At 41.8% G+C, this 27,613-nt stretch overlaps 2 protein-coding genes across 8 annotated transcripts in view; both read left to right on the forward strand.

Annotated features, from left to right (window-relative positions):
* Nucleotides 1-15,375, forward strand: part of GPCPD1 (glycerophosphocholine phosphodiesterase 1) — a 40,178-nt gene extending 24,803 nt beyond the window's left edge. For all 7 annotated transcript variants that reach the window (XM_042837260.1, XM_042837345.1, XM_042837100.1 and 4 more), the window contains 10 exons: nucleotides 182-236; nucleotides 2,331-2,423; nucleotides 4,057-4,134; nucleotides 4,928-4,967; nucleotides 5,700-5,761; nucleotides 6,337-6,402; nucleotides 7,081-7,217; nucleotides 8,030-8,165; nucleotides 8,487-8,647; nucleotides 13,571-15,375. In XM_042837260.1, coding sequence (XP_042693194.1) covers nucleotides 182-236; nucleotides 2,331-2,423; nucleotides 4,057-4,134; nucleotides 4,928-4,967; nucleotides 5,700-5,761; nucleotides 6,337-6,402; nucleotides 7,081-7,217; nucleotides 8,030-8,165; nucleotides 8,487-8,647; nucleotides 13,571-13,775 — 1,033 coding nt within the window. In that variant the 3' untranslated portion in view covers nucleotides 13,776-15,375. The remainder of the gene's footprint in view (nucleotides 1-181; nucleotides 237-2,330; nucleotides 2,424-4,056; nucleotides 4,135-4,927; nucleotides 4,968-5,699; nucleotides 5,762-6,336; nucleotides 6,403-7,080; nucleotides 7,218-8,029; nucleotides 8,166-8,486; nucleotides 8,648-13,570) is intronic.
* Nucleotides 15,376-17,030: 1,655 nt separating this feature from the next.
* THUMPD2 (THUMP domain containing 2) lies at nucleotides 17,031-24,972 on the forward strand. Its single transcript, XM_042825929.1, has 10 exons — nucleotides 17,031-17,123; nucleotides 17,237-17,369; nucleotides 17,540-17,952; nucleotides 19,105-19,182; nucleotides 19,963-20,015; nucleotides 20,299-20,386; nucleotides 20,992-21,063; nucleotides 21,411-21,525; nucleotides 22,582-22,699; nucleotides 24,155-24,972. The coding sequence occupies exons 1-10, from the start codon at nucleotides 17,031-17,033 to the stop codon at nucleotides 24,468-24,470; spliced, it is 1,479 nt and encodes a 492-aa protein (XP_042681863.1). The 3' UTR covers nucleotides 24,471-24,972.
* The last annotated feature ends 2,641 nt before the right edge of the window (nucleotides 24,973-27,613 follow it).

Below are 27,613 nucleotides of genomic sequence, written 5' to 3' on the forward strand. Positions count from 1 at the left end.
TTTCGTGGGTATCAACTGGGGAAGCAGCTAATTTCAAATTATGAGCTACAACTCGTAATCGTTTTAAGTCCCTTCAATATCAAATGTGAGTGTTCTGTAAAACACTTAGTTGTATTTCTGTTGCTTTGAGGGACTTTGTGACATGCATCTAATAAAACCTTTTCCTTTGCTGTTATTTCAGACTTGCTAAGGTTCAAGAAAACACAATAGCTTCTCTGAGGAATGCTGCTAGTCACGTATGTACACGTTTGTGTAAACACAGTACTTGTGTAGCTGCCATGTTTAATTTTCATGATTCAATATGATGAGTGTTAAATGTGCTGATTTTTTTTTTTAATTTAAAAAAAGGCATCAAATCATGGAGACACTGTGGAGAATACAAAGGAAAGTAATAGCTTGAACTCTCGTTCTTAAGTTATTAAAAAAAAAACCTTCCATCTACAAGGGCTGCTCCCATTTTGTTATGTTGGCCCATGATGTTAGAGGTGGATGTTGGTGGTATGGCAGTAAAAGTTGAACCTTCCCACCAATATCCCATTGCATTTTGTTGCTGTCTGACAGGTGGCAGCAGAGGGGCAGTCTGACACAGTGGTGTCTGACATTGAAAAGTGAGGCAAAAGCGTGGTTCTGAATTCCCCTATGTGAAAAAAAAATCACAGCTACTGATATTCACTGACATTTCCTTAACGCTTCTGGAGACCAAACAGTGGGTGTGAACACAGTGAGGTGTTGAGTGGTGCATCCTGACAGTGACCTGAAAGACAGATCACTGTCTGGATGACCATGCAGATTTATACAAGCGCAGCATGCAGTCTCTTGTTCATTGCTGGTGAAAATACATAGCTAATGGTGGTGGCCAAACTGAAAAAGTGTGTTTGTGGCTGAGAATTTGCTCTGTCAAATAGTGCTGTTGTGCTCTTTGTGTCTGTCATAGTTTCCATGGAAATAAATAATGACCTATGTAACGTGTTCTAATGTTGTTCTAATACAGGGAAATTTTAACTTCAACCCTGCAGAAGCATATTTGTTCAAAATTGTTCATGATCCTTAAGAAGTTTTGGCTCTTCTGAAGTCAGTCAGCATATTCTCAGGCAGTGAAGTTACTTTTTGGAGACAGCTGAGTATCTAAATCTGGTCTCCAAAACAGAACTTAGGAGCTGAGTTTCTAGAATGCAACGATTCTCTGATCCTGTAGTTTTTACAATGGAGAATTTGACTGCTGATGTAAGACTTTCAATTTGGAGATGTTAGCCTCAGGTTCTTTAATTCCCTAATAGAGGCAGTCAGTTTTTTTCTTTCAGAAATAGGTCACTGAAGTGATCTGAGGTAAGACTGAGCTAGGCAAAGAAACAGTGAGACAGTATAGCAGAGTACCTTGAGTCCTATGGAGGACATTCCTTGTGTAGCTCCTGTTTTCTTTGGAGATCTGCATGCAGTAAGTTGTGGCTATGAGGTCACCTGCTGCTGAACTACTGGGGTTCCTTAGACTTTTCAGGTATGTCTCCACTAATGTGGTTTCTTACCAGGCATCTTCTGAAGTTCTTTAAGAGATGAGAGTAGAGTCATTATTATTATTACTCCATTTATTGAGTTCTTAACTCCTTAACTCCAAGAGTCATAGCTGAAAGCTTTCTCTCAGGTGAGTTTTGAAGTACAATTTGAAGATATTGTCTGAAGCACGCACTGACTGCAGTGCAAATGAAAACTGCAATTACCAAAGAATCTGTTCAAACAGTGCTTTTTCATTTCTAGGAGAGTGCTGCAGGTTTACAGCTAGCTTTGAAAAGCCCACAAAAAGTATGCTGAGGCAGAAATTGACTTTAAAATAATCATTTTTACCAGATGCTTCCTACTGTTTCTGAAAATGAAACGGCTCATAGCCACTGCTACAAAAATAATTTTCACAGAAAGGAGCATTTAGAGACAAAATCTGTCAAAAGAAAAGAAAAGTTTGTGGTTCTCTCTTCCTATGGCTGCCTTCATAAAGATTATCCTTAGAGTCTTGCTTTAATCTTTGCTTTTATTTAGGCTTAAAGAAAATAACATGCATTTTACAAGGATCAGAGCATGCTGGATGTAGCCATTTCTGCTCTTGCAGATACTGTAACACATTGCTCTGTTGTTTTCTTGTTTCTTTGTTTTGTTTAACCCTTTGTTGAATATGATGTAACTGTTAATGACCAGCATTGCGTTCAACTTCTGGGTTGATGTCCAGGACCTGTGAATATTTGGCAGCTTGTACTCCTGTGTGTTGTGCCACTCTGTAGGCCTTGTGCGTTAGCAGCAAAGTGTTTATTTGTTCTATTGTGGCTTTTTGCTGTTTTCTTTAGGGAGCAGCATATGTGGAATTTGATGTACATCTTTCTAAAGATCATGTGCCCATTGTATACCACGATCTCACTTGTTGCATGGCCATGAAAAAGGTAAGGATGAGGTGATGTTTATAACTTAAGTGTGACCATTCCACAAACTAAAATAGTTTCTCATAGAAATAGTTCTGAATATTCAAGGAATGGAAGGGAATGGAAATGTGGCTTTACTATATGCATAAACTTGAGCTGAGGGCTTGAATTCTTCGTTTTGATAGCAACAGCATTTCAAGTGCAGTTAAATGATAACTGGAGTTATTGGACTTACTCCTTAGCTTTTGTTTATTTATTGTTTGAAAGAAAAATTTAGAGAACTTCACTGTAATCTGTAACATCTGTTGGGATCCCTTATGTTGTCAGGAGTAAGACCTTCTGGTGAGGTTTTTTGGGTGGATTGTTTTTTTGAGATAGGTAGTCGATATGATTCTCAGCATGATTTCTTCCCTCTGCTGATACTTCATGGTATATTTGTCTTAAGAAGTAATGTTCTTAAAAATGTTTAATAGGTCAAACCAAAGTCTGCTTTGCATTATAATAGAGGCCAGTGGATGGAAAGCAAAACATTAGAAGAAATAAAAATCTTCATTTAGGAGGTTGCTGAACAGTTGGGTTAGCTACAAAGAGCTTGTCTGCCATTAATTTTTCCTATTCTTTCTTGATTCCATTTTTTGTCTCTCCATTTTGATCTTTCTTTAGCTGTCAGGTAAACAACATACCTCATATCTTGTGGGGGCTGTAAGTGAGGCTGAAGAACTGCTTTGAACTGCTTGGTGGGTCAGAGGGAAAGCAGTTAAATGAAATGCTAGGAGTAGAAAAGAAGACGTGAAAGCAAACATCTTTTTCCTTTCCTTGCTTAACTTACCAACTGCTGCAGTTGTTAACCAAACGTTTCTGCTGTGAGTGCTGAGAGTACTATAACTTCAGTAGTGAACGGTACTGCTGCTCATCTGCATAGATTATTCCTTGAAAGATATCCTGAATTGGCAATAAAATCAAAGATAGCATAGCAAGGTAGGCTGCAAGATAAGTTCTCTTTGCTCTCTGTGCCAACTTGTTGTCATCAACCCCTCATGCCCATTGCAGTATAGCAATTTATAGCAAGTTGGTCTGGGACAGTTCTGGGAATGGAACTCTAAGAGAAGTACATATGTGGTATATATTGAGTCAGTACTGTCTGAGTGAGCACAAATTTCTTTGGAGTGAGGAGAAGCGAGAATTGTATTGACGTGATTTTTTTTTAACATGAGATCATTGCAGTGGGGGGGGTTGTTTCAGTTTTACCAGGACATGTGTCTCTTTTGACTTGTTTCTGAGAGACCAGACAAATAATAATAAGCTGAATCGCCTTGGAGCATTTTGATGAATTTCTTTACTTGGGGATTTTTGTTTTTCTTTTATTCCCCTGAATAACTGATCAAGTTATTACAGAACAAGTGCATTGACTTTCATTGAAGGTTAGCATGAAAGAGTTGAAGCCTATGATTTGCATAAAGGACCAAATCCTGATTATTTTTTTTTTTTAAATTGACACTGGTTTTATGCATCGAGTGATAACAAATGGACTTGTGACATGACTTGTATCTTTGTAAGAAAGAAAACTTTAATACAGTAACATTAAAGGCAACTAAAAGCATACAGACTTTTATACTTTTCAGCGATTGTTATTACGTATTATTTCTCTTCAAAGAAACTGGATACAGAGCCTTTGGAGTTGTTTGAGATTGCAGTTAAGGAGCTCACATTTGATCAGCTGCAGTTACTGAAGGTACTGTTACTTTGGCTGTTGTGATATGCTCGGTGTGGGATTTGTAGTGTTGGTTTCTGGAGTAGCTGTAAATAATGTGGGAGAGTATATGCTTTAAGAGGAGTAAAAGTAGAACAAGTAGTTAATTCCAAGCACAGTGCTTCTGGAACATCATTACAGCTTGATTAAATTTTGTTACTCAGTTTTTTTTTGTCTTTTTTTTTTTTTTTTGAGAAATATCATCCAAACAACTAGAATAGATCCGTATCATTATGCTATCTGCTAATGTTATTTTTTTTTAGAAGAGGAAAAGAGGGAAAGTGGTGGTAAGGTTCATTCAAAGCCATTGCTTTGGAGTATTTGAAGAAAAGATGCTATTCACCAGGTCTATCTAGTTCTTAAGTTTCCCTGCTTAAAAGGGAGATCCAGATTGCCAGCTTCCTCCGTGGGGGTGCGTGTGGAGGTTTAGAAGGGTCTCTGATTCAACACTGTGGATTAAACAGACTGACTAGAACTAACTTATTTCCATTGGGTATTGCTGTATCTCCAAAACAGAAAAGGCCTTCCTACATAAAAGGAAGCTGGAGAATAAGACTTGCTACTGAAGACCAAGCTGAGATGCCTGTCCTTAGTCAGGGAAGCATGTTGCTGAACCAAGAATCATGTGTTCAATTTAATTTCTAGTTACATAAACCGTGTCTGTAGTGGAACCTCAAACTTAAGAATAAATAAAATAAAAATCATAAATTGTGTTTTATTTGTAATAAGATCTCTGTGGGTAGAGCACTTGTAACTTTCTTCTTTTGTCTTACAGCTGGCTCACGTGACTGCCTTGAAAGTAAAAGATCACAATGGTGCGTAGTAGTTGGCAGGAGCCTTGGGGTTCATGAGAGACACTGGGTGGTTGCAGTGACTTGTTCCGGTCACGTCTGGCCTCTTGAACACTTAAGTAGCTTCTTGAATTTTGTGCAGATTGTAGAGTTAAGTTTTGTTTGTTTTTGCCAGGATGTAAATACCTGGATGGGAGTTCTTCCTCAGGAAGAGAGGGGGCAGGAGGGTAGAAGATGCATATATAGCTACATATGTATTTGAGTAATAAGATAACAGCAAGATAATTGCATGTAGTGTAACCTTACGCTTCTCTAACTACTTTTTTGGCAGTTCTTTTGCAAGCTTTGGTAACTGCTGTAGATTGTCTTACTGGTGCTGTAAACCTGGGGCTGTAATTCATCTCCTTTATGGGGACAGTGAAATGAGGCAAGTACCTCACACATCCTACTTGTCTCAGAAAAGATAAAATAATAATAAGCCTTGACAGGCAAGGCTGCTTCTACTGGATGTGATTCAGTGGCTGAATGAGTGAAGCATGGAGGAAATTCCGTCTGATAAACATTCTGGGGGGGGGGGAAAAAGTTTCCCACTGTCAAAATAAGAATTGGCAACATGGTTGGTGGAGTATGACAGTCAAAATATAGACCTGATGTCATTTTTCATTCTTATAGACCTTGTGATGCCAAACTGTTATTTTCTTGCTGGAATTAGGAGTGCTGCAATCTGTTTTTATCGAATATTTTGTATCTTTTCAGCATCCTTTAAAGAAGAAGAAAACTCTGCTTATGAGACCCAGCCATTTCCTTCCCTACAGAGAGTAAGAATTAATCATCTCTATTGCTATATACTAAGGAACATGAAAACATGTATTTTCCTTTCAGTGTTGCAGCACATAGTGAGAGATGCTCATTTTTAATTTAGCCATCCAATATCTGGTGGAATTGAGAATTTAGGCTGTATTTGGCTACTGGCTCCTTTCCAGCACTTAATAGTCTGCACACCTTTCAAGGTTCTAAGTTTTGTTGTTTTAATCACCTTTTAAACTCCATGATTTTCGTGCTTCAGACTGTGGCCTACTGAAGATACTTTCTACATTCAAAAAAAAACCCCAACTTTGTAGAGAAATACAAAATGTTTTTTGTGAGTAAAAATGAGGCACTTAATCATAGGTGTTAAGGTGAATTGACTTACTTTTATAATCCATTTTGAAGACAAAATTCTTTAAGACAAAATTTTGACAAATTTCTTTATATCTGTCTTTAAACTGATTTGTTTTAATCAGCTCTTAGCCCCCATTGAGGTTAAATCCCAGCGTATTATCCCAGTAGTTACCTAATAGTACTTAGTTCTCCCTCTTTGCTGTACAGTCTGTTCATAATGAAATGTTTTCAGGTTCTGGAGTCAGTTTCGGAAGATGTTGGGTTCAACATAGAAATAAAATGGATCTGCCAACAAAAGGTAAGTAAATGTACAGGTGGTGCACGTTGGCTAAAGCTTGTAATTTGATGTGACAATTTTTTATAAGCTACAAAAAAAATAAATTTGTTTTAATGTAATTGTTTGGGTTTTTATGACCCATTGTCTTTAAAACAGAGCAAATGATCATATGCAAATACAATTTTCAAGTAATAGGATGGCCTGGTGCAGGGTCAGCTACAACACAACACAGGAATAAGAATGCTATGGGCTGGATCTCTTAGTGCTGACTCCAGAGAGAAACAGATGTCAGGTCTAAGACTGGATGTCTAGAGTGGGAGAAGAGAAGTTAAGTGCAGTGGTAGCTGGAAGTCTCTGTGCATGGGCTCATGCTAACCCTCCCAGGGATGGGCTATGATAGTGATCTTTCATGGTTTTCCCATGAATTTTCAAAATTAAAGAAGGCTTCGTAGCAGCTTTTCCATTGGATAGGAAAACAGTGGGTTTTTCAGTGAATCTTCCTGCTGTTGGGATTCAGCTGCAGTCTCAAACTGACAGACCTCTAGAGCTGTAACAGGCATTCAGTAGCTGAAGGAGTGACTGATATATTCACACTTTCAACCTAAGCCAAACAAGAATTCTGTTTGCAGGAGACTATAGCTTGTTAAAATAATTTTAGTGTTACTTAAAATGGCTGAAACTTGTCCTTTCTTTTTACAGGATGGACAGTGGGATGGCAACTTGTCAACTTACTTTGATATGAACCTCTTTTTAGATATTATTCTGAAAACTGTTCTGATGAATGCTGGGAGGAGGAGAATTGTTTTTTCTTCTTTTAATGCAGATATTTGTACAATGTAAGTTAAGAAGAGAGGAATTTCATTTTTTTTTTTTAACTTGATCAAATTTATTTTGGATTTAAGAATGATCAAATGATAACTAACAAGTTCCATTTGGATGTAAAAGTTGGGTGCCAAAGTAGTGGGCAACTGAAACAAGAAACTTAAACCCCTTTGCCATCAGAACTGTGCCGAAAGTGAAATAGGAAAATGAAGGTTAAGTGTCAGGTGCCTTCCTGAATGCTGAAGTCTGTCTTGACAAGTCTAGTTGTAACAAAAGGAGGCCCAGATTTCTTAGGGTATCACAGTCTTTTATTTCTTTTTTTTTTCCCCAATTGTGATCAGAAGATATGCCAGCCTCATCTGCAAACCAGCGCACCAATTCCAAAGCTTTGTGCTCATCTGTTTTCACTTCATGCCACTGCACTGCTGTTATTCAACTTGAAGAACGCAGCATTAATGTATTAATTAAGCATTATAAATTCTGACCGTGAATTTTCATTTTACTCTGTTATGCAGATAAGAAAAACAGAGAACTGGGCAGTCTTTGAGGATTCTGTATAAACATCTTGAGGATGTGGGTCAGAGATTACTGCAAACTCTGCCTTCACTTTAACTCTGTATACAAATTTGAATACAAATCTGTCATAGCAACAGACTGCTGGAATAGTTTGTCACATAGGCTAGTATGAAAACACAGTACTGTCTTGTTGCACCAGATAGGGATTAAATAGACGTGCATTAAAGGGGGAAACTTTTAAACACTAAAGTGGAATTTCCATGGTTTTTAAACAACTTCTTACTTGGAAACTTTTTCTTTTTAATAACAGGGTTCGACACAAACAAAATAAGTATCCCGTGTTATTTCTCACCCAAGGAGAATCTAAGCTCTATCCTGAGCTCATGGATCTTAGATCTCGTACAACTCCAATTGCCATTACTTTTGCACAGTTTGAAAACTTGCTGGTAAGCTGACAAGTTCTGGTATCATTATGCAATAAAACCAAATTGAATTACAACCAATTGATGTAAATCCATCTCTTTTGTTTTTAACCTAAAATTGCCATCAAACTCATACTAGCATGAACAACTGCCAAAATTATGATCATTACTTTAAATTTCTCTTTAAATGTCTACATTACTTAAAAAATGATATCAGTGAACTCGTATTAAATTATTTATGTGAAATGGTAAGGAGCAGTAAGTGTCAGTGGATAAAAATGCTAGTGAGAGAACTTCTGAGAAACGTAATTTTAATTTTTTAATGGAAATGTTTTTGTATTTCAGGGAGTCAACGTGCACTCTGAAGACCTGCTGAGGAATCCATCGTATATTAAAAGAGCCATATCTAAAGGCTTAGTTATTTTCTCATGGGGTGATGATGCAAATGATCCAGATAACAGGAAGAAGCTGAGAGAATACGGTGTTCATGGGCTAATATATGACAGGTACCATACTGTGCTTAAAAAAATTAAATAGTGATAATGAAGCTTATGAAACTGTGCTATACTGAATCCTGGGAAACTTCACATTCCTTTTTGACTGACTGGGTGTAGATTATCTTCCTTAATACTGCAAACACAGCAAGAACATAAACCTGGGTAAGGAGACACGTGTTCATTTGTATTCATGCAGCTGTGTACATGAATCAAAATAATTTTTGCTTGTCCTGTGGCTAAGCAAATACGTATGTAATATGATGTGTTGCTCTAAGAGCTGGTGTGTAATATACACTGTCAGTAAGCTATTAACATTCCTGACAGTCGTAAAACTCTGTACCTGACGTGGTGAGGGCGATCTATTTAACCACCTGACTGAAATTTCTGGCATTCTACCATCCTTGATGGAGATGTTAACACAGCTTTTAAATGAATCAGTTTCTTTTTTTTCCCCAGCATTCTCTTCACCTGTGTTTGAAAGCTGTGAATGTGCAGTTGTACTACTTTTCTGTACTGAAATTAGTGTGGTGTGACTCTCAGGGCAAACTGCTGGAAGTGATCACTTCAGAAACCAGTTGATGGATATGTGCAGTCCAGGTGGACTTCAAATGTCTGCGGTAGATCTCTGAACAAAGATGTTACTTGAGGTTCTCAGAAATATCAGAGATCTCAGTCCTTTGTCATAAAAGATATAAAACTAATAGTAGAAAATAGTTACACATACATAAAGTGCTCAATTTGCATTACCAGAAGAATCTTGAACTTGAAATCTCTCTGGCAGAAGATCTAAAACAAAGAATATGTAAGTGGGAAAACATTGCGTGTAATCAAGACGTCCAAATGAGAAGAGTCTCAAGCCTTCAAACTGTTTGCTTTACAAAGGGAATTGTTTTGCACATTATTGTACCAAGGATAAAAAGGCATTGGAAGTTAAGTATTTGTCGGGGGTTCTGCTCTGTTCTTTTTCAAGTGAAAACGGAATGTCAAGTTAGGATGTATGGAGCAAGCAGGACAAATACACTCCTGCGGTTCTAGGCACTCAGTGCAAAAACACCTAATGCTCATGAATCCCTTATCAGCTACCGAGAGCCCTCCCAGGTAGGTGGGCCCAGCGATGATCTGGATTGTTGGTGGTCTTGTTTGTGCTGTAGGAAGTCTGCTCCTTACCAATTCCTTGAAAGGAATGTCAAGGTTTTTGCACTAGGGATCAGCTTCAGACTTACATCACTGAAGCGTTAAGTCCTCTTCCTGGCTACAGCAGTGAGGCACGTTAGGTCTTTCTTACAACTCAAAACTCAGGGCCTTTTAGTGGCTGGAAAAAAAGATCTCTGGACTGGTATGGAGAAAGAAACGTGGCAGGTACTGTGTTTTAATCAAATTGTACTGCAGAAATGGTTCTTGGGAAATGTCTGTTCTTCTGATGTCTGCTAATCCAGTCTTTCCAAGATGGTAATTACTCCTGGAATCTGCACTAGGGTAGTAAAATGGGCGACAGCTTTATTTCTGCCTTGGTGCTGCTTTCCCCACTTAGATATGGAAGTGCTTTTTGGATACGCAGTTGCTCAACCCTACTGAAATACTACTGCATTCTTGTCAGGGCTACAATTCTGTGAAGCATCATCTTGTGTCCTTTACTGCTTAGAGTGTTAAAGCTACAGCATGATAGTAGAATACATTTCACCTCCTGTTTTGAGTAACACATTCCTTGTTGTTGTTTATAGGCTACACTGCCCAGTGGATTTGCCCTAACAAAAAAATCTTTATCCTTTCTGTACTGTCCAGACCACCCAGATTCTTAATAATACTCATTTCTTACTCTCTCATTCCTATTTCTTCCACCTTGCTGACATCCTCCCACAAAGATAATACCAGTTCCTAAGCTCTTCCTTAATCCTCAGTTATTTCTCCAAAGTTTGCAGTAGAATTAAATTTAATACATATCTCATAAAGGGAACATGACACTTGCTGAAAATTGTATCTCATCTTAAGCCCTGGATGCTTTGAAATGTGGGTGGTACTTGCAAATCCTGAATGGTATGCCTAAGTGTGAGACCTGACTGCGAGTGCTTCCACTCACAATTGGAGTTGGTGGGTTAAGAAACAGTCTTTCAAATCACTTGAAAGAACTAAGTTAATATCAAGAGTTAAATTACCAAAATTTCAAGAGGTGTGGTGTGAGCATCAATCACGAGATACACAGAATCTGTATTCTGTGGTGCTTGAAGTTTAGAGGTGGATAAATTCAGTACTGCTGTGAAGCTGAACTGAAGTAGTCAGGAGAGACAGATGGACATGGCTGTTTGAAGGTCTAGAAATATGCATGGACTTCAGTTACCTGTTCTATTATTGTAAAGCTATTTGCCTGTTATTGTAAAGCTAATAAGCCTGGCATTTTATGTTGCTATTTGCTTGTGCTTTACTAAACCACCTTTCCTAGTGTTGTTAGCCAGAATATTAGCAATTACAAGGATTTCAGTGAATTGAGCTTGCTTGGATATGGCCCTGAGTTACTGCTTTTGTGAGCATCTGGTAGCTGTCAAAGCTCATGTACTGTCTGGATAGAGATGACTTCTGTACGCTGTTTTTCTGAACTTTAGTCTGCCATGTAAAGATGAGCAAAAACGTTGTTGTGAAGATGGGAGAAAAACTGTGTCCTGAATACCAGAAGTTGCTGGTACCAAATGTCGGGCAAAACAAATGCAGGTAGGGGGGTCTGACTTTGTTCTGCATGGGGAAAAGTTGCAAGACTAAATCTGGGCAGCTTGCAAATGCCAGTGCTGTTTAAGGAGCCGTATCACTGGGGCAAGGGGAAGAAACTCCTTCCATCCACTCCTTTCTCCACTCGGGCAATGGATTATTAGACATACTTGAAGTCATTAAACTGAAAATGAATCGTCTTGTGTTGCTCACAGGACAATATTCTGCTTTTTTGCTATGTTCAATGATCTTAACACCTAAAATGCTGGAACTACATGTGTTAAAAGGATGGTCTGTAGAAAAGGTGCAGCTTTGCCAGAATTCTACTGCAGCTTTGCCAGGCTTCTATTTGGGCCCTGAAAAGTGCATTGAAAATATGACTGGACATCCTCCTGTAACACTAAAAGCTGAATATCGTGCTTAAAATGCTTCTTGTGTTTGTTTCTGTTTTTTTTTTTTTGTTTGAAGTGTAGCCTTACTTAAAGAGGAAATACAAACCTGGTGTAGAAACATTCTTGGAATTGGCAGAAAGGATGCATGTTAAGGCAGGGTTTTGGAGGGCATTGTGGGTTGTTGTTTTTTTTTTTCTCCTGCAAAAGCTTTGTAAATAGCGTGGGAAATCCTTCTGTTGAATTTGGTTAGTAAGATCAATGGTCCCAAGGTTCTGTAAGAAGCTGGCTATCTACCAAATACCGATGTGGAGACGGGGTGGCTGCTAACTTATATTTGCATTATGGGATTTTTTTAATCCTCTCTGTACAGTCAGAGCTGTGCTTGTTCAGTAATACATCCAGCTGCATGGAAGTGGTGAAGCCAGTCAGCCTGCCATGTGTGCCAAAAGGCTTTTCATCAGAAATCTGAGTGCGTTGGTCTCCCCTCCGCAGACGGGTTCCGTGCTGGCTTCAGTATGGCTCCTTGCTCAGCTGCAAGGCTCCTCACTACGTTCTGTTTTCCAAAACTAATGCAAATGTAGTTGCTGTAAAAGGCAAAAGAATTTTAAAAACTTGTCAGAACTAAAAATCTGTTTTAAAATGTGCCATTTTATTTGCCTGAAACTGAGCATTACTGAAATAAGTGTAACAGCATGCATATATGCAGGAATAACTAGCAGAGGTTGATTTTTATAACTGAACCTGCTTAGTGACTAAGGCATTACCTGGTGGCAGGGTAAGCCTTTCCTGTTTTCTGAATTGCACGGTAAGCCTGAATTTGGCTTGAGATGGAATGAAATAGTGTTTGGTAGCTGAGAATCTGCTCTCTCAAGTAGTATTATTGAGCTCTCTGTATCTATCAGTTGTCATGGACATAAATAGGAGGCGTTACTTTTGTCCTTGTCTTTTCTTCACTCCTTGGATCAAACTCCAGCCAAAGTTAGCAAGAAATACTTCACTGAATTTTAATAAAATTTATTAAGGAGGGAGATCCACATTAGTAGTAGTGTGTTACAGTCTGTTCAAATGATCTTGAAGCTCTGAACTTGCAGGTGCTGAACTCTGCTCTCTGTGACAGCAACAGGGCCTGAGGGAATGGCATGGGGCTGTGGCAGGGAAGGGGCAGCTGGGGGTCAGGGACAGGGACTGCATCAGAGGGCAGTGGGCACGGAACAGGCTGCCCTGGGCAGTGGGCACTGCCCTGGTACCAGTGCTCAGGGAGCATTGGGACACTGCTTTCAGACATTGGTTTTGGGTTTAGGTGGTGCTGTGCAGAGCTCAGTTGGGCTCAGTGATCCTTATGGGTCCTTTCCAACTCAGGATGTTCTTTGGCTTTAGGGTTTGAAGCCTAAAATAATGTTTTCTGCTGCTTTGTGTCAACTGTGAAAACATATTTTCAGAAGAGTAACAAGGGTAAATACCAGTGGGTAACTTCTTCTACATCAAATCAACCATTGTGTAAAAGGCACAACACTGTATGCTGCAACATTAGAGACAAGACTCAAGGTAATGGTCTCGAACGTTGTGCTTTTATAGACTTGCTGGTGTCTTAGTTAGCTTCACATAAACATAGAATGGTTTGTGTTGGAAGGACCTTTAGGACTACCTCGTTCCAACCCCCTGCTATAGGCAGGGACACCTCCCTTTCAACCAGGTTGCTCACAACCCCACCCAGCCTGGCCTTGAATGATTCCAGGGAGGGGGCACTCACAACCTCTATTAGGCTTACTTTATTACCAGCAATGATTTAATCTAGTATTTCTGTGAACTGTCAGGTAACTGTTATCTTTTTTTGTTTATTTAGGATATACGACTCGAATCCCGAACAACCAAATATATTCCAGGTAGAGCAACTGGAACGTCTGAAGAAGGAATTACCAGAGTTGAAAAGCTGCGTGTGTCCCACTGTTAGCCACTTTAAGTCCATATCTCCATGTAAATGTCATCTTAGTTGCTTAGAAGAGAAAGCTGTAGATAACTTGCAGAGCGTTCAAATGCAAAAGGACTGACTGTAGGCAGAATGCTGGTTTGTATCTGTTTAATTGTGACCATTGAAACAGTGCTATCCATGCCTTAGTGTTTGTTTATTTTAAGTTTCCCAAACAGCAATAACTGTGTTCCTCCCTTCTGACAGTACTTGTTCAAGTTCCAAACAAGATTCAAGTATTGAGCCAGCTGTAGCTGTTGTCCCAGTTTACGTAGTTTTAACTTTCTCATAATCAAGTCTCAAATTTTGAAAACAAAATGAAGTATTAACACTAAGTGTATTTTAAAAATAAGCACTCTGAGGAGTGGAATCTCAAAAACCACATTGTAGAGAAATTACAATGATCTGGTAATGAAAGCAGTTAAAGAATACATTGATCTGACTTAAGTTGTACTTGAATAGCGCAGCTTGTTAGCCTGCACCTGACAACAGGAAATGAAGAGTGGTCGTAAGGCACATCTAATTAAATCTGGCCTGAATAAATTGGTACCTCATCTATATACATATATATATTGTATGTATTTGCACTGAGACATCAATGTGTACTAAGCTTTGTGCCATTTCAAAAACATCTGTGCATTTTCTTTAAGTAAATTGCAAAGCATGTGAACTCATTTCCTCCCCCTCCAGTGGACATTCAGGCTGCTGCCATTGTTTCCCCATTTGCCAACCGAGTGGTACGGTGTCTGTGTGGAGCAGTGAGGGGTGAACCACCAGAGCCACATCTTTCATTTATCTCACACAAACCTGCTGAACTTTTTAGGAATGTTGCTTAGAATTTTAACAGAATTACAGAAATACCTTCAGTGGTTGATAATCTTTTGCACAGTAACCTTAATAAACAAAATATGTACGAATGCACAAACTCTACAAAATGCATGCTTTAGTTATAAGCATGGGATTTAGGTGTTTGAAGTCCTTGCATCTTTACGGTGCTAGTTATGTGTGAAGGGTGCAAGGACTCACTGAACTACTTCATTTTTTTTGCCTAAAACCACAAGCCTGTTATTCACAAACATTTGGAGGAGGAAGAAGAAGCTGTACCATACATGGTTTGTCTTTTTCATATAATATAAGCCACTAGCTTTTGTATTTTGCAATATTTGATTTATTATTACTGTTTTTTTGTTGTTTTTTTCTTTTTTTCTTTTTAGAGCAAGAATCACAAATGTTCTGAATTCAGATAATCTGTATGCTGTTGGCTGATACCTATCCCTTGTAATTTATTACCAACTCATAGTTTAGAATTAGTAGATGCATGTCCTTTTTCCTTCTGGAGTTGCAGGTCATGCCAACACAACAGCTGTAACTTTCTACCGAAGTGTTAATGTATAGTAAGAATGGAAAATATTTATTTTTTTTCTCTTGTAAATTGACAATGAAAACAATAGTGTGTACTATATCTTTATATACAGTCATTGCAACATAGAACTGATTGTACAGAGTAAAGCCATTGCAAATATGTGCTTGAGCTCACACCTCTGAGCAGTTTGAAACAGCTTGTTTCAATTTGCCTTGTGTATTTTAGTATTTAAAGTTTGTCCTGCACAAACAGCACAGTAATGACTAGAAACTTGGAAGCTGTCTTTTGTATATTAAAAAATAAATTAAATCTACCTTCAGAACTGTGCAAGCTGTGGGTTTTTTTGGTGGCAGAGAGTACAGAACTTCATGTTTGAGATCAAGTATGATCACTTGTACCTGGTGCTGAATACAGCGACTCCAGATTGCTGACTTAGCAACGTGTATTGTTAATTCTTAATTTTAATTTGTATACCCCTTGTGGATTCTTTTGAAGGATGTTCAGGCCTTTCCCAGCTCATGTGAAAGTGCTCCCAGTTACACGTGCTGCTTCATGAACGCTGGGCAGTGCAACCACAGCGCTGTAGAAAGTGGCAGCTGCAGCGTGTGGAGGTGATGCTATCTGAAGCACACTCGTGGAGCGTGCGATGCTGAGAAGGGCTCATAGGCACCTCGAACACTTTATTTCTTAACCTTCAGATGGACAGGGAACAGCATTTGCCTTTTCTGCTTTTCCCCTGGGGAGATGAGAGGAAACTTTCCTAAGACCGAGGACAAAATGATTCCTGAAGGAGGCTCACCTTGAACTGTACAGCACTGAGGGAAAGCTGTTGCAGTGCCAAAGAGGATTTTTGGCTCTCTTGGGCAATTGTTCCACTCTTGCACCCTCATATGGGTGTGTGCTCACGCTGTGCTGACGCCCAGATGGGGTGTAGGCTCCTTGGCAACGCAGGACTTCTGCTGTGACTGCTGAGCAGTCTGACTGTCACTAAGGTAAGCACGCTGCTTGGTGAAAGGCAGCTGTCAGTTTTCCAATTGGCCAGAGGGCAAATCAAGATGACACACACTGCTGTGTGCCTCCGAGTCCTTCAGAAGCTTAACCTTCCCCAGCTCTCACCCAGCTGTTAGCTCACTTACTTCTTAAGGCATCAGAACCAAAACGGGTCAAGACCTAGCTGTGGATGTCCCTGTTGATTGCAGGGGAGTTGAACTGGAAGCGTCCCTTCCACTTCCTAAGGATTCTAGGATTGCACCGTGTCTTTGCTGGGACACCACAATTTGCCTGTGGCTTTGTGTTCGGAGGCCCATCCCGGGACAGAGCTGTGCTCAGAGCCCGCAGTGTCAGTAGCAGGCATTGCTGGCTGCTTCCGGGCGTCGGCCGCGACTGCTGCCATGGCGGGGCACTGCTGTTCCTCAGCTCGGCACGCACCCTGCTGGGCTGTGCTGAGCGCTGCTGTGTGCCGCTCCTGGGCCGGGAGCACCGCTATGGATGGAGAAAGAAAAAGCAAGAAACGGAGACCCTTCTGGCTGAGAAAAGGGAGCAAGGATCGAGTTCCAGTTTCCACCTGGCATGCCTTCGGATCTGCCGCCTCTTGCTTTTGAGTGCTTGCTGCAAACCATTGTGGACTGGAGCACAGTTTATTTTATTCCAGCCAAGGGACAGCTCCATTTTTTAAAAAATTCTTTCTAGTTTGATCCAGTGCTCTCCGATTTGCGGCAGGTGAGACTGGACTTCACTCCTTCGGAGCGTTTCTGCCCTTTCGGGCTCAGACCGGACCGTACGGGACTGCTGGCGGCCGCGGTACTTCACACTCCGCCTCCGTTCCCCCGTACTAAGCGGGAAGGAGGAAGACTGATGACGTTTCCCAACGCGCCGGCACTCCGCACGTCACGTTCTCCCCTCGGGCGCACGGCGCGAGGAAGAGCCCCGCCGCGCCCCGGGGGCGGCCCGAAATGGCGGCGGGGGCGGGGCAAGATGGCGGCGGGCGCGCGGTACTTCTGCACGGCGGGCCGCGGCCTCGAGCCCTTCCTGGCGCGGGAGGTGCGCGCGCGGCTCGGCGCTACTGAGGTGAGGGCGGCACCGCGCGGGGCGCTGCCTGCGGCCGTACCCCCCCCCACCGCGGGGGGGGTCCTCAATGCTGACAGAAAGCGCGTTTCTGCGCGTCTGCTTGTTTCTCTAAGGTGGACTATGTCTTAGGGAAGGTTTTCTTCACCACCGCCGCGGAACCGGGCGAGCTGAAGGAGCTCAAGTCGGGAGAGCGGCTGTTCCTGCTGCTGAAGAAGCGCGTCCCGCTTTCCGTCTCTAGAAATAAAGGTACCGTTCTCTGCTCGCCCCTGTATAGAGAGCTGTCTGTGGTGTAGGCTGCTGCCCTTCGGGATTCACATCTCGATGGCACCTAAGCGTGATCTCTGTTGACAGCTGCTCTCGTGCTGTAAGAGAATGAAGAGCTGAGATTGAACTGCTTAAACTGCTTTTTCTTCCAGGGAAAATGCTGCATGAGATTAAAAGCCTTCTCACTGAGGAACCCAAGTCCTGCCTGGATGTTATCGCTACGTGGAGGAAACTTCGTAGTCGTGAGGGGAAAAAGGATGAGGTTTCTCAAGAAAGCCCAAAACCTCACAAGAGAAAACCAGAAGAAGAGATTAATATTGCATCTAAAAGACAGAAAACGGAGCAAGTAAGAGAGACTGTGTCTGAAGAATGTCAAGCAGGAGCTGGAGAGAACTGTGTGGTGTCAGAGGAGGAGAGTGACCAGGACTGCCAGACTGAAAGCAAGACTTCTTTAGAAGGCCCTCCCAAAAGCAGCACAGAGCAACCTGAGAATGAGAAGCAGAACTTCAGTTTCAGAGTTTCGTGTCGTTGTAGTGGAGCAATTGCCAAGATACTCACTTCACAGGTATGATAAAGTATCCGTGTTCTCACAGATTTTAGCAGAGGTGAAAGGAGACATGTAGTTTATTTGCAGTTTAAATTCTGTTTAGTAACAGTAGTAACAGACTGATCATGTCTGATCTCAAAGAAGAAGAAAAAAAAGCCGTAAAACCTGAATCTACCTTAAGAAAGTGGAAATACAAGTGCTGTTGTTAACTTCAGGACGCTGTTACTTTTTCCTTTTTTTTTTTCTTCTTTTTTTCAAATCAGTGCCTTTTTTTGAGGACTGGTGGAGGTAAGAGGCTGAGTAGCAGGGTAGGTGAAGCCTGGTGGCTGAGGAGCAAAGTGCACGTAGCTCTCAGCTGCCTGGAGGGCTGCTGCAAGGGCGGAGGAGCTGAGCGGCTCCCAGTTGTGACAGTTTGGAAGGGTGCTGCTTGGACATTCAAGAGTTTGTTTCTGAGGAGAGTGGTGCAGCCCTGGGACATGCTCTGGGCTGTGGATCTCAGCCTTACTGGGCCCCAAAACTCTCTTGAATGATGTAGAGACCTTTGGAGGTGCTTTCCATCCTATTTCCATCCAGCGCTATTCTCAGCTGCAATGTATTTTCACTGTGAAAAGATAATAATAAAGGTAGCTGCAGCGTATTTAGGTTTCCCTTACTTGAAGGTAGCAGTAGTTATCAGTAGATCTTTTTTCTCTACTGAAGTTGGTGCCTTGGGAAGATGGGATGTGCGAGGCTGCCAGCAGAAGCGTTTGCTTAAATTTGTGCTGTGTGTTTGAGCTGTTAGTCTGAAGGCAGAGACTTCTAGAGGTGACAAAAGCATTAAAACTGAGAATTGCACTTACACGTAGGTAGGTTTCCCTTTAGGTGATCCAGTTTGCAATCATCCAAAATACTTTGTGTGTGATATGCGGCCCTGAAATGACTACAGCTGCTTGCTCAAACTTGGGCAGGACTTGAATTTCAGCTTTCCACCCTCCAGGTTTACAGCAGTTCTGAGATGTTTGCACATCTGTCAATCTGTGCTGTTGTTCCTCTTTTTCGTACAATTTATTTTCTATGAATAAAGAGGGACTCTTCCTAGGTACTTACGAGGGCTGTGCAGTCAAGGCTGTGATCTGTAGTTTTCGTGTTTCTTTTATGTTTATTGCCTGATCCTCGTCTCTCCCTTTGCAGGAGATTGGAAGAGCAGTTGGCATAGCGCTAAGGAAGCAGTTTGGATGGCAGGCTGATCTGCGCGCCCCTGACCTGGAGGTAGGGCACTTGTCTGCTGGGTGGCCTGTTGCTTCATCCAGAATTGGCCCCAGAGTCCTTTATTTTTTCCTCTGTTCTCTTTGCTTGCAGTACCACAGCTTCCTCCCATTTGTCTTTCTGCTGCTGAGTTTAACTAGAAATCATCTGGTAGTGCTGAGCAGAGTTTTTCAGTGGCACGTGTACACACCTTGCAGAGCACTGTAGCTCCAGTCATAAACACTGGAAAGGCCAGCATGGGCCTGCACTGACTGGGGGAGGGACCCACACAGGAGGTGTCTCAAGATCTGGCACTCATTTAAACTGCTTGACTCTCCACGTGTGGAAAATGGAGCTCCCCGACCTGCCTGGAAGGATTATCTGTGTTGGGCTTCCAGCTGCAATGCTCCTTAATGGCAGTGCTTTTTTTAGAAAAACAGAGAATAAAAAATGGCAGGGAGTGAATGGCCAAGTGCTAGTATGCAGTCAGTGGTCTCCACTTACAGTAAGTTTATAGGTAAAAAAAAAAACATTATTTAAAAAAATAAAAAGTAGTTTCTGTAAAAATCAAAGTGCTTGCTGATGGATTCCTGACAAAAAGCCTCTCCTGGATATTAAATAATCTTTGAACCGGCCTTCAGTTTATCTTGCGTGATTACTTCCAATTAATCATAAATTTGTGAAGCATGTATTTTTACACTTAGACTGGGATTGGAAATTCATGGAATCATCTTCTGTGTCTGGCTGAAATGAGTTGAAGCTACTGCCATCTCAAGTTGAGAGATTCTGGTGTTATTCTTTCAGATCTTTCTACATCTTAATGACATTCACTCAGTCGTGGGGATTCCTCTTTTCAGGTAGGCATTCTCATCACCAGATTTGTTTTGGCAGCGCAGAACAGGCATAATTTCTAAATAGTCCTGCTGTCCTCTGTGTTTAGCTTTTGGATCAGTATTCTTAAAGCCTACCTGGAGTTTTCCTGAGCACATAGGCCAGGCTTGGCAGTGAGCACATGGCTAAAAGCAGACTGGTTTCTGTCTGTGTGCAGACCTGGGAAATTCAGTTCTTTTGGTATTTCATCTTACGTGGTCTTTTCTGGGTGGCTGTACCATTACCTTACATTGATTTTGGTGTCTACAGGCTTCCGTTGGCAAACAGGGAGTATATCAGAACAGCAGGCCTGCGGTCAACTGTTGCCTGGGCCATGGCATCTCTGGCTGAAATAAGTGTAAGTGAATGTCCATGGCAAAGATGCAGAGCCCTCCATAAGGGTGGTTTGCTGCTTGGAAGGGCTGAAGCTGGAGTTCTGGAGCAGTGTGGTGATTTCCATGCCCTGTGTGTTCATCCACATGGATAAAGGTTGCCTTGCTCGTGCTCAGAGTGCGCTGTCAGCAGGTGTCAGCCAGATACCTGCTCTATAGTTCCAGGTCTTTCTAAGCACAGTGTTACTCCTTGTACAGATATGTTTACACTGCAAGGGTTTTTTTCACTGTTGAGGTGTCAAAGCTGAAGTCTGGGGTTGTTTTTGCAAGGAAAACAGAAGCCTCTGTGATCCACAGGTTAATTTGTAACCAGTATCTGTCTGCTGTCCAGTCATGAATTTTCCCTATATGTGACCTCAACACTGGATGCATTGTATTTGTTAAAGCTATTCATGCTTTATACGATACCGTCTTACCAGCCAGTTTGGCCTGATAAAGCAATGACTTGTTATCTGCATTGGATTCTGTGCAGCTGGGTAGGAGGTGAGAAATCAGTACATGAGTGAGTAAGCTTTGTACTGAGGGAGGAGTGTGTCTTGCTCAGTGTGTGACAACCCCTTTATTCTTGCAGGTGGGTGCCTTCGTGCTGGATCCCATGTGTGGGCTGGGAACCATCCTGCTGGAAGCTGCCAAAGAGTGGCCTGTAAGTGTCTCACTCACAGTAGCGAGGGTTTGAACAAGACTTGCAGTTGCACTAAGAAAAAATCTGTACTGTAGTTATACCAGTGTCCATCAGTGAAAACCTGGAACCAAAATAATCTTTATAGACAGTTGTTTAAAGTGTCTTAGGACAGACATTCCTCCAGAAGGATGTAAAGCAAAGTCCTACGTGTTGTACAGGTGCAGTGAGCTCTCTGCATTTAATGGTCTGCAGGGCTTCTATTTGGCACCCATGGCTCTTCTTTTAAGAATGCCTGTCCTAGAAATGGAGGTGTCTGTGTAACAGAACAGCAAATTATCTAAAAGACTTTTCTGTTTTTATGTGAATAGGAAGCCTGTTACTGGGGTACGGATACAAGTGATTCACAATTAGAGGGTGCAAGTGTGAATATTAAGACCGCGGGCTTGGATGATAAGATTGAGTTGTTTAAAGCTTCTGTGAAAGGTATGTATGTAAGCTTTCAGAGTGAGACTTTTGAAGTGCAAAGTCTTTTGTGTTTCAGTGGTTGTATAGGTGCTCTTGAGGTGGTCTGTAATAGAGCTATCTTTAAAAATAAATAGATGGGTAGTGACTGCATAATTGTTTGCTCTGTGCCTCTCTGAAATTTGACAAGAATAAGCTCAGAATAGAATATTCTTCAGACACAGGCAGTAACTGTCTTAATAGGAAACCACAAAATGGTCTCTAGCCAATTCTGGAAAGGCTGGCACAGAATCACAGCGGCATTTAGGTGGGAAGGGACTATTGGAGATCTTTAGTCATGTCATCTGCTCGGAGCAGGGCTAACCCTAACGCCGCGTTCGGATTGCTCGCCTCATCCAGTAAGTCCTGAGCATCCTGTAGGATGAAGCACCCACGGTCTTCCCTTACGCCTGAAGTCTATACTTTGGTCAACACAGCCTGCTGTATGATTGGCTTTTCACCACGAGGGTGCACTGCTGCATCATTATCAAGTAAACTAAATACTCCTGGGATGCAGAAAGTTTGATTCTGTTAGAGCTTACACCTTTTCAGTATTTCCCTAAAGTGATTCTGGTTGTAATGCAATTACTGGGAGAAAGAATGGGTAGAGGAGAATCCAACATGTGGCTTTTTGCCTTTAGTACCTGTACATTTAAACATCTGTGCTTGAGCACTTGCAAGCTTAGCTCTTACTTTGCATTTTGCTTGTAAAGATTTACTGTGTGTTGAGAAGCAGCAGTTAATTTGGAACTGTGCAGTGCCCTGCTAGGGAAGTCTTGCTGTTGAGGCAAACATATCACCAGTAACAGAATGTTGAGAGCTGGGCAGTACTCTCATGGATTTGTCTCCACTCAGTGTGTGTTAGGCTGGTAATGTTTGTAACGTTGTTTGTGAGGGGAAAAAAAAAAGAAGAGCAGCTGTGAATCTAGTGGCATAACTCATGAAAGAGCTGGCAGAACATTCTGTCAGGTGAATGAGGGCGCGGCTGCTGTTCGTTTTGCAGACTGTCAGATGTCAGGGCCTACCTTTATTCTGCAGCGCTGCCGTTGCCCTCAGAAAGCTTTGATGCCGTGATTTCGGATATTCCGTTTGGGAAGAAGTTCAAGATCACAAAAGACATACAGCTCCTACCAGATATTCTCCAGGAGATGGAGAGGTATGTGTGGCCTTTGGTAGAAATGTAATGATGTCTTGTGATCTTAAATCCCAAGCTAACAATGTCTGCTTTGTTCGAAACACTCTCCGGTTCAGTAACATGATCCTGTGCAGACTGTGAAAGTCTGCATCCTTTACTTGTTCCTCAGAGGCTGCTGTGACTTGTCTTGCAGATAGTGGAAGTGCTGATGGCAGTGCAGGCTAAAAAGAAGTGAGACTAATTCTGAGCCATGATGGTATCGTGAGATGAAAGAGTAAAGGAGGGTAACCAAGCAAAATTTAAAAACAATAAAGCAATAAACATTTCTCAGTTGAGGCCTGTATAAAATCACATGCTTTCATTTTGGGTTCACAATCAAGCTTCTACTAGCCTGCCTTGGCAGGAAAGATCTCAGACTGGAAAGCAGTGATACGCATTTTCCTTTTTGACACTGTACTGGAATATCCAGCTAGCCACCTGGTCTTGTTCAGATGCCTCTCATCGTCTCTCACCCAGTCATTTTGTGGCAGAGTTATATCAAGCTAATAACAAGTTGCTTCTAACGGGCAGTTGAAGCTATCTGCCACCTAATTTAACTTTCTGGCTGAAAACAAGCCCTTTGTCTAGGATTGTTCAGCAGATGTTGGTCTCACGCAATGGAGGAATGTGGTGGGAAGATGGGGAAGAGGGTAGGTAGCTCCACAGAATGGCAGGGCAGTCTTCTGTCAGCTCACATTGACTGTCCCCTCTTTTTACCCTTGTTTCATGTTCTTATCTTCTGGTCTCATTTGTCATTCTAAGCAAAATATCTCCCTGGGAAGGGGGAAGTGAGGAGAGGACTGTTACCATGAGAGCCCTACCAGTAAGACTATTCAATGCACTTGCAGTGAGAGCCAGAATAGCCTTTTTTTCCTTCTTTCAAAGCCAAGTGTAGTGTTTCTTTTATGTGGTAAGAAAAAATAAACTATAAACAGTGGTTAATTTTCCTGTTTCCTGTATCTGACAGACTTGAAAGGTCAGTTGAGTACAGAAAGGGACAAATCTTTCAACATTTTCAAAGGGAAAGGCCAGCTTCAGAATTGCTTTACCAGCCTGGAAAGCTCTCCCTTTTGCTGTAATGGGAAGCTGTTCCTTTGCAGGCCAGTGAAGGCTCAGGCCTTGCTTCTCATATTGAGACTCAATTGTTGTAAGAATATGAGGAGCTAAGAAGCTGAGTCCCTCTTCCCTACTGCTCAAGTGGAAAGAGCTCCTAAGGTCAGAAAGGTTTGTGAGTCAGTACAGGGCCCGGTTCTCCCATTCGGCTGGGGAATTTAAATTCCCTTGGGCCAACTCAGTAAAGCAGTATTTGCAGCTACACTTAATGTGTTTAGGTGCTTCGTTGAATGCAAATGACGTCTGAAGTATCACTGTTGTTGAGTTCTAAATGAATCCAGGCAGGACGAACACGTAACCGTTATTATTTTCTGCAATTGCCAGAGTGCTTCGTGTTGGAGGGATTATTGTGTTGTTGCTGAATCAAGACCTCCGTAAGCGCATGGATGGCAGTGCCAAGACTGCTGAAAATGAATCTCTTAATGCCATTTCTGATGGTGCAGGTGAAACGACCGCTGTGAAAGCCTTGAATAATGATGGGAACTCATCCACCTCAGGGACTGGTGTCGAAGAACCTGTTCTCAGCTGTGGACAGATGTGTTTTGGGTCTCTGGTGCCAGATGGCATCTATGAAGTTAGTCTTGGAAAGACGGATGCTTTCATATACAAATACAGGAAGATCTCTACTGCTGGGAATTAGTGGCTTTTGTGCATTGTGCCAGTGTTGAACTTGAATCCTGATAGACTTGAAAGCAGCACGGCAGTGAACTGGTGTAACTCTGCTAGTCCAAACTCTGTGCCATTTGCTAGCTCACCTCAGTTTACTTGAGTGTACTAGGCTGTTGCTTTTCTCACTTTGGCTTTTAGATGGAAGATTCCTTTCCGTGTTTCAAATGTTTTTAATATAAACTGCTGTAACAAGGCATTGTCCTCAAATCCTTGTTTAGACAAATCCTCTCTATATCAGCATGAGTTCTTCATGAGAGAAAGACTTCAGATGCTGAAGTACCACAAAAACATGGTAATACTACATGGAAATGGGTTTTCATCCCCTTTGATATTCTTAGGAAGTGCTGCTTAAGAAGCCTCTAGCTATTCTTGAGGACTGGACGGAGAGCCTTACTACGTGCCTTGCAGTCTTGTATTATTTTAAAGCTATCTTATGATGAATTTGAATTGTTGCTATTCAGATACCATGTTGTGGAAAATAAATTATTTTTGGTATTAATTCCTTGTGGGGTTTGCGTGTATCTAATAGGAATGCTTCAGCTTTTAGTATGAAAGCTTATTTCTATCAAGATTATGTTTTTCCTTGCTTGATAACATTGCTCTAAAGGCGTAGTGTAGAAGCCAGAAATGCTTGCAGAATGCATTAACAGTTCGAGGTGACTTCTGTCTGCAAAGAAGCATGTAGATTTTTTGTTTTCTTTTTCTGAAAAGGGGGAAGTCTTAGTTAATCTAGTCTGTGTAATAGGGTTGCTGAGGGTGCATTGAGTCCCACTGTTGACGTCATGATGTTACAGGGCATTGGTCCCGGTGCTGACCCATGAGGAGCACCGCTTACCTCCATCCAGTCTGGACACTGAGCCACTGACCACCAGTGTCTGGGTACAATATCATAACCAGTTCCTTGTCCATCAGACGATCCACCGGCCAAGTCCATATCTTTCCTATTAGAGAGAACAGCGTTATGGGGGACCATGTCAAAGGCCTTGTCCTGACAGGTGACGTCAGTGTCTCTTCCCTTGTTCACTGATGCGGTTACGCTGTCGTAGAGCACCAGAACGTTGGTCAGGCAGGACCTGCCCCTGGTGAAGTCATGTTGGTTGTTTAGTATTACCGCTGTCTTCCATGTGCCTTAGCATAGCTTCCACAAGCATCTGTTCCATGGTCTTCCTCGGCACTGAGGTAAGGCTGTCTGGTCAGTAATTTCCTTGGTCATCCTTTCTGCACCTTTTAAAAGTGTGTGTGACAATGCCTTTTTTCCAGTCACCAAGGATTTCACCTGACTGCCGTGACTTTTCAAATATCACTGAGAGTGGCTTGGTGACTACATCAGCCAATTCCGTCAGGACTGTCTATTAGATGCATAAACCATTTTGATAGAGTATTATTGCATCCATTTGTTTTTGACAGTACAAATACACAAGTGGGTAAAATACGGCTCCAACAGGACCTAACAGTATTTAGTGAGAATTTTGCTCTATGCTCAGTGGTAGAGCCAAGCACAGAAGTGCAGGGAAGGCAAGCTCCAAGCTGTGCTTAGCTCTGATGCTGATATATCCTGCCCTTGCTTCCTGGTGTCTTGATTCTTCCTAATTCAATTTATTGATCTGTTGGTTGTTAGTCTTCTCTGTACAACTGTTTGCTGAATTTGCCACTGACTTTTTCTGCTGTCATTTAATGGATGATTATTGCATTAAGCATCAGTCTTTTGTTCTTCTCTCACTTCTCCCTTCTCTTCCCATCCCTACACTCACAATATGGGTTGTTTACCTCCATCATTTCTTTTTTTGTTCAGAGCCCATGCTTGTTGTGAAGCAGTCCAGCAGTCCCAGTAATCCAGCCAGCTTTTTTCCTGTGCCCACCTGGTGTGAAACACCACTCTGGTAACGAATGCATGGATGCCATGCACTGGAGGCAACAGTGGCTTTCAGGTGATGGCAGAGGATTGTAGTTTTGGATGAGCTGTGACAGATGCATCAACATAGCACAGAAGTATTTTAATTGTGGGGACTGGCACTGTCAGTTTGAGTGCTGTCTGGCAGATCAGACTGGTGCTTTGATCTGTTCACTCACCTGTCACTTCCATTAAGCACTGGAAAATGCAAAGCCGCTCCCCTCCAGAACTCGCCATTCCTTTGTTGCTGAGGTGGCATTTTGCCCAGACAGGAGAGGCTTTCTGGGGCTCTAACTTCCTGCTGCATTGCTTGTAGTGAATGCGTGGTGTAAGCACCAACCATGCTGTGATCCTCCTGGTTTATGACCTCTTTCTCCTTTGCAAGACCACTTCCAAGCCACGACATTGTAGCTGTAGATGTTTTGACAGAGGCAGGTTTGCCTAAGCAGGAAGAGACCTTCCAGGAATGGAGTCATTTCACCTTTTCTTGCAGGGCAGGCCAGGTGCTCAGAACGAAAATCTCGTTTATTTCCAAATTATGCAGGAACTTCATATACAAGGGATATATAAATATGTGTATAAAAGATGCAGGCACATATTTTTTAGTTTTAGGAAAAGGTGTATTTGAGCACTGGGAAATGGGGAAAGGCAACAAACTTTAAGATCAAATGCAAATGTACTGAATCATAACATTACACAAAATGCCCTGGGAAAAAGGATATAATTCTGTCTAGGATTCATCTGGCAACAGTGACTTTTTCTTTATTTCTTTACTTACAGATCCTTGAAAATAGAAATAGTGCAAAATATTGCTGCAAATGAAATAATCACTTTGATATTCTGAGATGCAGCAGAGAGCAAGTAACAAAAGAAATGCCTTAATTATCAAATAACTTGCACCCAACTTTGTTGATACAAGTTATCTTGGGTAGCTAACAGGTTATAATTACTGGTATTCATGTTGTTCTAGTGTGTTACCCAGTTGTGCTGGACTGTGTTGTAACTGTGGTTGTGAAGTGTTTCCAGTTAACTTCTTGGTTATTACTTTAAAGGATTCTCCTCTGCGACCTCAGTCACGCCTGCCCCTTCAAACTGAGCATGATAGCAAAAGCCTCTGTTCACGATCAGACTTGACCCACGTGGCAAAAATCACACTGAGCAAAAGTTGCAGCTGTGATGCAGAATCCCCTCTGTAGGAGCACAGTCCAATGCATGCTTCCACG

Source organism: Centrocercus urophasianus, unplaced genomic scaffold (genome assembly GCF_019232065.1).
Source record: "Centrocercus urophasianus isolate 14NV4802_14NV808 unplaced genomic scaffold, USGS_Curo_1.0 seq_10, whole genome shotgun sequence".
NCBI lineage: Eukaryota > Metazoa > Chordata > Aves > Galliformes > Phasianidae > Centrocercus > Centrocercus urophasianus.